Here is an 11,010-nt window from a genome sequence, read left to right as displayed (position 1 = left end):
AGCCCCTGAGGATCATATGAAACAGGCCAGGGCAGATGCTCTAGTTAAATCTGTCCATACTGTATTGAAGATTTAGGAGGCAGATGCTCCGTCTGGTATTTTTGCAGACTCTCTAGTGGAAGGCCTTCAGTTGGGGGCTTGTCCTTCTGTGCTATTGTCACTGGTCGACAATATCAGGGAAACAGGTGCGTACTTCCGTAAGAAAGTCTTGGGTTTTAGTGTCTTAGCCTCTAAGATTTTGGCTTCCTCAGTGGCAGCTCATAGGGCCCCGTGGTTGTACTCCTGGAAAGCTGATTACAAAAGGGTCTTAGTAGCTCTACCAATCTCCAGAACTGTACTCCTTGGGCTGAAATGTAACATTCATAGCCACTAGAGCGGCTTTTAAGACGGCCTTCTTGCTTTTGGGGCCTACCAAAGCCAGACAACATTCCTTTCTGTCTTTTAAGGCTCAGGGCAGGGTTAGAGGTAAGTCATCCTAAAGGCTCCAGTCCTCCTCCCCGAAAACCCAGAAATTAAAACCCCATCAAGCTTGGTCTGGTCGCAGTCATTCCCCTTAGAAGGATGGCAAGCTCTTTTTCTCATGCCGGAAGTCCAATCCTGGGGGTTTTCAGGGTGGGTGATTGGTTCCTGGACTTTGCCATTGTATAAATGACCTCCAAGACAGATTAGATTCCATTGTATTTTTCGGCTACGCCCTTTCATTTTTTAAACTAACCCTGTTTCACTTTGTTACCACCGGTCTGCCTGCTAGATGTCACCAAGGCTTCTGCCCTTCACTCATTCACTCATTTCTTCTGTTCTGCAGATTGCAACGATCACCCCTGTCCCTCCTTCTCATCACAGAATGGGTTTCTATTTAAACTTTTTCTTGGCGTGGAAGCCCAGTGGGTCTTTCCACAGCATTCTCAACATGAAACAGCGCAACCTGTTCCTGAGAGTGTACCTAAATTCTCTTTAATCCATTCTTCAGAATCTGGAACCGGGAGACTTCATGGCTTCTTTAGACATTCAGGACGCCTATCTCCACATTCCAATATGTCAAGTTCACCAGTATTTTCTTTGCTTTATGGTGAGAGACAGGCATTACCAGTTCAAGGCTGTGCACAGCGCAGTGAGTCTTCACAAAGGTGATGGCTGCCCAACTTCACCTACAAGGAACTTGTGTTCTACCTTATCTGGATGACTCCCTTCTGCTAGTGCAGCCTCCAAAGGATCTGCCAAGTCATCTCTACCTCTTACAGGATCTGCTACAATCCCACAGATGAATAATAAACTGTCAGAAATCCAGTATAACTCCATCCACAACAATGCTTCATTTTTGAGCATTGCTTGATACCCCTGCGCAGAGGGTCCAGCTACCATCAGACAAGAGGACAGAGCTCTGGGAGATGATTTGTACTTTTCTAAATCACAGCAGGGTTTAGGTTCATCTGTGCATGTGGGTGTTAGGAAACCTAGTGTCCTGCTTCGAAATGGTTGAATTTTGACAGTTTCACTCCAAACCACTACAGCTGGAGCTGCTCCATCAGTGGAGTCGCTCTCACTTCCACCTCAAGACCCAAATGCTATGTTTATTTGCTTCTCTCCCCCATGTTGGCTCAAACCTTCTCATTCCAGCATGGGTCGCACCTTTGCAAATTACTACTAGATTCTGCTGACCACAGTCGCCAGTCTCCGAGGTTGGGGAGAGGTGGAAGATCGTTCCTTTCAGGGTTTATGAGCAAGCCACGAAATGTGCCTGCCCATCAACATCTTGGAATTACAGGCAATCTACTGTGCTCTTCGTCAGATGGAACCAATGCTCCACAACAGGCCAGTGAAGATATAAACAGACAATATGCCAGCTGTGCTTATATAAATTACCAGGGCAGGACCAGGAGTTGGACCACCATGGGAGAAGTCACTATGATTCTCAGGTGGGTGGAACAGTTTCTTCCCGCCCTAGTGTACGTCCCAGTAGTCTTGAACTAATTCCTGAGTCTACAAGATGTTCATTCAGTAGAATGGCTGCTTCACCCAGAGGTATTTTATCTCTTGACAAAATGCTGAGGTCAACCTCTGGTGGACCTAAATGCCTGCAGACAGCTACACATGTACAGCTCTTGGACCAGGGATCCAGCAGTATGCCTTTTGGATGGCCTCTTGGCACCTTGGCCATTCCAAATGGTATATAGCTTTCCTCTCATTGCTATTCTTATATGAGTATTGGGTCGGCTAAAAATGGTGGAGATGGTGACCACCATTCGGGTGGCTCCAGATTGTCCGAGTACGTGGAACTTCTCACACTGTCGGTTGCCCTTCCAAACCATCTCCCACTTTGGCCAGACTATAGTCTCATGGACTTTGTCATCACCTGGATCTCCTCAAATTGAATTTGAGGAGAGTGGTCAATCTTAAGAGCAAGAGGATTGTCATCTCAGGTCATTCAAACATGCTCGCAAACTATCCTCTTCCAGGATTTTTCATAGGGTTTAGCAACGGTACTTCCAATGGTGCGCTTCAAATGCTATGACCCAAAGGTCTATCGACTCTCCAGTGTTCTGGGGTTCCTGCAAAAAGGTTTGGACTTGAGGCTTCATTGTTCCTCCTTGAAGGTCCAGGTCTCAACCCTCTCTGTGTTGTTTCAAGGACAAGTGGCTTCTTTCACAATTCATACTTTTTTGCAGGGGGTGCTACACCTTTGAACTTTGGTACATCCTTTGATGCATCCGTGGGATTTGTCACTAGTTCTTCATAAACTTCAGGGAGCTCCATTTTGAGCCATTGGATTCCATGGATCGCATGTTTTTCTTTTGGCCATGTCCTCTGCTTGTAGAGATTCGAACTTAGGGGCCTCTCTCATCATTCACCCTTTTTGGTGTTCCATGAGGACAGAGCGGTATTACGAACAAGACAGGATATCTGCCTATGGTTGTGACGAACCAGGAACATTTTTGTACCAGTTTATTCTCGAGAATTTTCTTCTTCAGTCTCTGATTCTTTGGAGACGTTGGTTGTGGTCAGGGCCCTGCGTATTTATGTGTGTTTGAACACTCCTTTAGCAAACCTGAGTCTTCGTACTTTATGATGTACACAAGTTAGTCTGGCTTGCCTCAAAACAGGCCTTGGCTCACTAGTTGTGTCTTACCATTTGCCAGGCCAATCTGTTGGTGGGGAAACTGGTGCCAGTTTCAGTGAAGGCCTTCTCCACTTGGTCTGTTGGTGCTTCGTGGGCACCGCCCGCCAGTGTTTCCTGCAGAGCATCCACGTGGGCTTCTGTGCATATGTTCATCAAAATCCATCATTTTGACACCTTTGCCTCAGCAGATGCTGCTTTCAGGTAAGGGGTCTTCAGTACAGCTCAGGAGCGTTCCCACCCTTAAAGGGACAGCTTTGTGACATCCCATAGTCCTTACCTGTAAAATCTTTTTCTCTGAAGCCATGTTGGATGCTGGACGCCTGCCCTTACACCTCTGTCTGGGCAGAGTTCTGCTAGCTTTGGACACAGTCAGGGGAGTGTTTTGCTTGTGCTCGGTGCGTGTTCCTCTGTGTGGTCTTCTCTCCTATACCAGTTACTCAGCTTGTTAAGTTTTACTAGTTCCTGAGGACAGGGGGGAATATAGGGTAGGAGGAGCCTAACTCCAGAAGTTAACTCCATGATGCCTGGGTCCTCCAATCCCCACCATACCCATAATCCCAACATCCACCATGGCTTCAGAAATAAGATTTTGCAGGTAAAAATTAAAATTTTCTAGTTTATCCTCCTTCAGCCTCTTCCTGAGATGATCTGGATCTACCAGACGTAGTTTGAGTTCTGTGGATTTACTTGGATCTGCTCTGTCGTCTCCAGAGACTATTCTAGTGCAGGGTGACTGGCTCCTGACTGGGCGTCCACACATTCCTCTGATCATACCTATGTACACAGACCATGAAGAGAAGGGAATGAATCCTGGTCTTGTCTATAACATAGATTGGGGACACTGAGTAGGTCTAGAGACCAGTTAGATCCAGAATATAATGAATAGCTCTGAAAGCAAAAAGTTATATGAAGTCTTCCCTGCATTTAATTAGGATTTACCATGGTTGCAGGTCAGTGTTTGGGTGGACATTGGGGTTGGACATCACTGATAACGAGGTTTCCAGTCCTGTGACGATGGCAGGGAAATGTTACAGGCCAATGGCTGCTGTTCTGTTGGTGATGTCACAGTGACTGGGTGGTTGCATTGTGCATTATTAAGGCGGGTCTGTTCTAGTTGATTTATTTTCTCTTTTCACCAACAGTCAGATTTGCTGTAAGTAAATTTAGAATTGTAATAAAGTGTTTTTATTTCCATACAATTTATTTCATTCTCGGCAGATGAAGACAGAAGGAAGAATATCATGATGGGAGATCTCATTTTGTTTCAAGACATTATAATAGAAGATAACATCATACAAGATTCTCCAGGAGAAAACCCCATTATCTCAGATATACATCCAGTGCTTTATAGTGCAAATTCATCATCTGATCCTTCATCTCAAGGGGACTCTACTCCTAATAACTCTGCCATTGTTCCACATAGTACAGGTCATACAGCGGATACAGGCTTTCCATGTTCTGAGTGTGGGGAATGTTTTACACAGAAATCACATCTTGTTGTACATCAAAGAACTCACACAGGTGCAAAACCATTTCCATGTTCTGCGTGTGGAAAATGTTTTACACGGAAATCAAATCTTGTTTTACATCAGAGAATTCACACAGGTGAGAAACCATTTCCATGTTCTCAGTGTGGGAAATGTTTTACACTTAAATCACATCTTGTTCTTCATCAGAGAAGTCACACAGGTGAGAAACCATTTCCATGTTCTCAGTGTGGAAAATGTTTTGCAGATAAATCAGGTCTTGTTGTTCATCAGAGAAGTCACACAGGTGAGAAACCATTTCCATGCACTGAGTGTGGAAAATGTTTTACACGGAAATCACATCTTGTTTTACATCAAAGAATTCACACTGGTGAGAAACCATTTCCATGTTCTGAGTGTGGAAAATGTTTTGCAGATAAATCAGGTCTTGTTGTTCATCAGAGAAGTCACACAGGTGAGAAACCATTTCCATGTTCTGAGTGTGGGAAATGTTTTACAATTAAATCAAAACTTGTTATTCATCAGAGAAGTCACACAGGTGAGAAACCATTTCCATGTTCTCAGTGTGGAAAATGTTTTTCAGATAAATCAGATCTTGTTATACATCAGAGAAGTCACAATGGTGAAAAACCATTTCCATGTTCTGAGTGTGGAAAATGTTTTGCAGATAAACCAGGTCTTGTTGCACATCAGAGAACTCACACAGGTGAGAAACCATTTCCATGCTCTGAGTGTGGAAAATGTTTTACACGGAAAGCACATCTTGTTTCCCATCAGAGCAATCACACAGGTGAGAAACCATTTCAATGTTCTGAGTGTGGAAAATGTTTTGCAGATAAATCAGGTCTTGTTAAACATCAGATAATTCACACAGTTGTGAAACCATTTCCATGCTCTGAGTGTGGAAAATGTTTTACACGGAAATCACATCTTGTTTTACATCAGAGAAATCATACAGGTGAGAAACCATTTCCATGTTCTGAGTGTGGAAAATGTTTTGCAGATAAATCAGGTCTTGTTATACATCAGAGAAGTCACAATGGTGAGAAACCATTTCCATGTTCTGAGTGTGGGAAATGTTTTGCAGATAAACCAGGTCTTGTTGCACATCAGAGAACTCACACAGGTGAGAAACCATTTTCATGTTCTGAGTGTGGAAAATGTTTTATACGGAAATTAGTTCTTGTTATACATCAGAGAACTCACACAGGTGAGAAACCATTTTCATGTTCTGAGTGTGGAAAATGTTTTAGGCATAAGTCAAGTCTTCTTAGACATGAGGCACAATGCCAAACCAGTAAAAGAGGCACAGGCCTTTGTTAGAGCATTTTTTCTAAACTCTTGAAAAAACTGCAAGGAGCTGCAGTGAAACGCGTCAGGATGCATTGACCAAATTGCTACATCTGTGTCTGCGCTTGGACCAATATCTGGACACTGATACTTTTGGACCCATAGAGACTGCAGAAACTACTCCTGATTCAGGTTATTGCCACTTATCTATCCACTGTGACTAGTGAGGAACCACCAAATGAACATTTATCTATAAGGACACCTGGGACTCTCCTCCAGCAGTGATGGGCCTGGGAATGACCACCTCCAATGTCTGACACCCCTGATTACATTTGTCCCTCGGCGTAGAGAATAAGCTAAGAGACCTGGCGGAGCCAATACATTAAGAGATGGTGAAACCATTTCAGTTTTCTGTGTGCAAGAAATGTTCACAGAGATCTTTGTGCACAGTAAAGCAGTCATACAGGTGTGGATCTGTTTTTATGCTTTGAGCGTGAGAAATGTTTTATACAAAAATCATTATTACACATCAAGGAATTTACAGGTAAGAAGTACTTTACATGTTCGGAGTGTGAGAAATGTTTTACACAGAAATTATATTATTACACATCAGGGGGAGGGTATAGTAAGAAACCTTAAACCAATAAATCAGTGTAGAATCGAGGGCAAAGACAGCTACATTGTGGAGGAAGTTAGGAAGAAGGGAACAAGGTATACGGAAGGAGAGACACAGCCAAATACAAATATTGTCCATGCTACTAATTTATCGTTTTAGGAACCTTCTGCAACAGGTAACATGACATGGGCAAAGGAAAAACGAGATCTGAAATGCCTTTATCTGAATGCTAGGAGTGTAACTGGTAAAATTGGGGATCTAGAGACCTTAGTTTTGGGTTGTAGCATGGGGAAGGATACCTGTGCACTAGTACCAAACCCATTATAATTATCAATTGTCAACAGTAATTGTAAAGAATCCACAGTATTGGCATTTGTGTTCCTGGGCCCTGATAAATGATGTGGAGGTTCTCCCCTGATAGTAACTAAAGGTATAAAGGAAAGAAGAAAAAAGCGCTCTCTGTTTGGGGGCACGCTTATTAAACCGGAACGTATAATTATATATGTACAACAGTTAGGGAACAGGCGCTCCTGCGGTGTAAGGGAGAATATAAAGCACAATCCGGGGCTAATTTCACCCAATCCAAAAGAAGGTATAAGCACAAGAGTCCTTATTATTATTGTAATTTTATTTATAAGGCGCCGCAAGTTTCTTAGAACAATAAATTAACAATACATTTCTTAGAACAGGAGGTAATGATAAGTAAGGCTCAGCATGGGTTCATCGAACATAGATCATGTCAGACTAATTTAATTAACTTCTATGAGAAAGTCAGTAGGGGGCTGGACTTAAGGTGCCCACACACTAGAATGATTTTTTGGCCGATTTACGATAAATTGGCCGATATATCATCCGATGTTTACCGAAAATTGTCAGATTTCGGTCCGATGCGCGCTCCCGTGGATCTTTTGCTAAATCTTCTGATCGTACATGCTGCATGAAAGATCAGAAGATTTAACAAAAAGATCCATAGGAATGCACATGGGATCTTAAGGGCCCCATACATTAGGTCGACTTGTCTTTAGGACAAGTCGGCCCCAATTCTCCTGTGAGCCTCCCGGCAGCTCCCCGGGAGGCTCACATACAATTTGGCACTTGATGAGCCAATTTTTACATGTGATAAATTGCTTGCGATTTATCTCATGTACCCGGGAGCTGCAGCCGGCGGTGAGGAGCAGGGGGCGGGCGGTGATCCTCATCAGGGGGACGCCGGTCTGGGCAGCGGGTCCTGAGCACTTTAACTAGCCGGCGAGTGCTGACCTGGCCGGGCGGTGTGATCACAGATATCATCAGCGGGGACGGGCAGTGGAGTGGCGGGTATTAGATTTTTAAAATACCTGTCAAATGACTGGCCGTACCCTAATTGGCTGAGAGAGCTCTCAGCCAACCAGAACGGCCAGTCATTTGAAAGGTGTTTTAAAAATCTAATACCCGCCACTCCATTGCCCGTCCCTGCTGATGATATCTGTGATCACCCGGCCAGGTCAGTGCTAGTGAAAGTGCTCAGGACGCGCTGCATATGGCGGGCAGGAAAATGGCGGACGTGATGTTATGTGCTGACCATCCAACCTCCCTGATCCGATGCGCACGGGGCCGCGCATCGGATCAGATGTCACACACCTGCGATTTTGGGCCAATTTCACCCGGTTATCGGCCCAAAGTGCCTTATAGCCCAGTACACACACATCGATTTGCTTTTGATTTGATGTTAGATTCGATTTTCTATTAGATCTGGCATTAGATCTTTCCATTCGATTTGGCATTAGATCTCTACTTTTGCATTAGATATCGAATTCGATATAGAATTTGATATACATTCATGGTACATTGTACACATTCGATTTACTAGATCCCTTTCGAGATTTCCTTGGCTGCATAGAGGATTTTTTTGTTCGATTTGGCGAAAACGGGAGCGCGCATCGAATCGAATTTAGATCGAAAGGAACAACAAACCGAAACGATTTCTTACAGGATTCGATCTGATTTTGCTCCTATAAGCAAAATCGAATCGAAAATGGCCAAAAATCCAAACGTGTGTACGGCCCTGTCGAAACATCTTTGGTGAAGATCTGCGCTTACCTGAAATCTTTTGTCCAGGACAGACAAAAGATTTGAAGGCTAATTTATGCGCATATCTTATGATCGCAGATCTTTGTAGTGTGGGGGCACCTTTAGGGAAATCTGTTGATGTAATTCTTGATTTCGCTAAAGCTTTTGACACGGTGCCTCATAAAAGGTTATTTATAAAGCTAGGTCATTTAGGGTTAGGAGAAATTTTTTGTAATTGGATTAAAAACTGGTTGCACAATCGGGGACAGAGAGTGGTGGTAAATGGCATACCTTCTAGCTGGGGTAAGGTCCAAAGTGGAGTCCTGCAAAGTTCAATATTGGAACCCACCTTGTTTAATATATTCATTAATGATATAGGAAGTGACATAGTGAGTAAAACTGCAATATTTTCTGACGACACAACATTGAGTAAGGAAATCAACGCAGGAGAGGATGTGAATACACTACAAAGTGACTTCATTAAACTGGAAAGGTATAAAATGGGGTTTAACATTGATAAATGTAAAGTAATTCATTATGGGAACAAAAATGAACAAGCTACGTATAGGCAAAATGGAGTTATAGGTAATTCTGTTGTAGAGAAGGACTTGGGGGTCATCATAGATGAAAAATTGGTTAGTAGTGCAAACCGGACACTGGCATGCATTAAAAGGGGAATGGATTGAAGGGATGCCAATGTGATAGTGCCTCGTTACAAGGCATTGGTGAGAGCACACTTGGAATACTGTGTTCAGTTCTGGGCACCGCACCTTAGGAAGGACATAAATAAATTGGAAAGGTACAGGGAGGGGCAACTAAGCTAGTCAAAGGTCTTGAATCACTAGAATACAAAGATAGGTTACCCAGGCTGAATATGTTTTCACTGGAGAAACGGAGGTTGAGAGGTGGTATGATCAGTATGTTCAAATACAGGATTGGGAATCCTATGGAACTGGGAGATGATTGGTCACTAACAGGCCTATACTTAGGACACGCGGGCATGTACTGAGGCTCGAGGAAAAGAAATTCTGTACTGAGAGGATTCTTCACCATTAGAGCAGTAACATTCTGGAACTCATTGCCAGTGGGGTAATTGCAGCAACTACTGCTAATGAATTGAAATCAAAACTGGCCACTAAGGGAATCCTTTAGATATGACTTACTCAAGTCAGTAGTTACAAGTCAGATAGGTTGAACTCGATGGACTAACGTCTTTTTTTTCAACTTGAATTTCTATATTACTATAACACACAGGTGAGAAGCGCTTTACATGTTCTGTGTGTGAGAAATGTTTTATACAGAAATAATATTACACATCAGGGGGCTCACACAGGTGAGAAGCACTTTACAGATTCCGACACGCTTCTCTAGCCTGCCTATGGTGTTTGTCCCTCCAACTCACCACAGCATGCCTAGTCGCAGGGCAGCACAATATGTTCGCACAGCATGGCGTATGGTGTTACCATATGAGTGCAATACCAGCGATCATCCACCAGATGTCGCTTTTTAAAAACACCACTGCGCATGCATCAGACGTGTAATGCAATGTTATAGTGATAGAATCCGAATTGCACGTGCGTAAATTGTCCAAAAACGCACTATAATGCAAGAACTACTTTACTGTACAATACCGTCCTGTACATTCTCAAAAAATACTATTACATAGACATGCGTCTCATTACACAATTTCTAACGGGCTGTGAGCGAGTATACAGTATGGTCAAAGTACGCACTGTAGCAGGCCAGACTCGCGTTAACAAAATGGCTACCAGGATTCCACCAGGGCTACATGGGCACCCGCATCTATGGAGCTAGTGAAGGCATAGGTTACACTTGTGTAAAGGCTCCGCTGTATGTGTGTCTCATTACACTACACTGGTCAAACAGAATTACGCTACAGTATGATGACATACAGTACGGGCAGGCCAGACTAGCGATGGCTTAGGTTTTACGTGTCTAAGTGGAATGCTGAAGGTGCGTCTCATTATGCTAGATAACAAACAGGGGCTGCTGACAGAGGCACAGATGTTGCATTGATCAACCTGCAGCTCTTGTCCGCTACCTGCACCACTTTCCAGGTTTGGGCGCACCTGCTGTACAAAAGGGAGCTAAGCGCAGGATTGCTCACTGTCACCTCCCCGCAGTCTGGCGATAGAGCCCTGGCTGCAGAGTCCAGAAGCCTTGGCAAGCTGGGCAGACAATTGGAAGGGACCTCACACGCAGTTGCTTGCTGCTTCCCTTACCAGTGTCACATAAACCAGCAGTCAGTCTACCCCCGAAACCCAAAAGTCTCTTCTTTCATATGGTACCAGTCCCAAGTCTCCAGGGCACAAAGAATTGGCGATATCAGGGTGCAAAGTGGACCCATTTTCCTCATAGACTATAATGGGCCAGTTAATTCAGACCCACCGTGGGTTCTACAATACAGATAGAACATTGCGCCGTGGGCA

General features: G+C 43.8%; 3 protein-coding genes across 5 annotated transcripts in view; 2 read left to right on the top strand and 1 right to left on the bottom strand.

The window, feature by feature from the left end:
- LOC146007459 (uncharacterized) overlaps positions 1-11,010 on the top strand; it is a 606,258-nt gene that overhangs the window by 6,466 nt on the left and 588,782 nt on the right. The window contains exon 4 of one of the 3 annotated variants that reach the window (XM_083145819.1): positions 4,337-7,190. The exons of 1 other annotated variant lie outside the window; for it this stretch is intronic. In XM_083145819.1, coding sequence (XP_083001945.1) covers positions 4,337-5,928 — 1,592 coding nt within the window. In that variant the 3' untranslated portion in view covers positions 5,929-7,190. Of the gene's footprint in view, positions 1-3,749; positions 4,201-4,336; positions 7,191-11,010 lie in introns of those variants that run through there. One more of the 3 variants, XM_083145825.1, reaches the window with a different exon arrangement.
- LOC146009548 (uncharacterized) overlaps positions 1-11,010 on the bottom strand; it is a 613,273-nt gene that overhangs the window by 345,328 nt on the left and 256,935 nt on the right.
- Positions 1-11,010, top strand: part of LOC146007461 (uncharacterized) — a 450,549-nt gene that overhangs the window by 329,699 nt on the left and 109,840 nt on the right. The gene's annotated exons all lie outside the window — the stretch shown is intronic.

This window comes from Crinia signifera, chromosome 6 (genome assembly GCF_055691185.1).
Source record: "Crinia signifera chromosome 6, ASM5569118v1, whole genome shotgun sequence".
NCBI classification, from domain to species: Eukaryota; Metazoa; Chordata; class Amphibia; order Anura; family Myobatrachidae; genus Crinia; species Crinia signifera.
The sequence above is the reverse complement of the archived record's forward strand: the minus strand, read 5'-3'. Positions and strand labels throughout refer to the sequence as shown.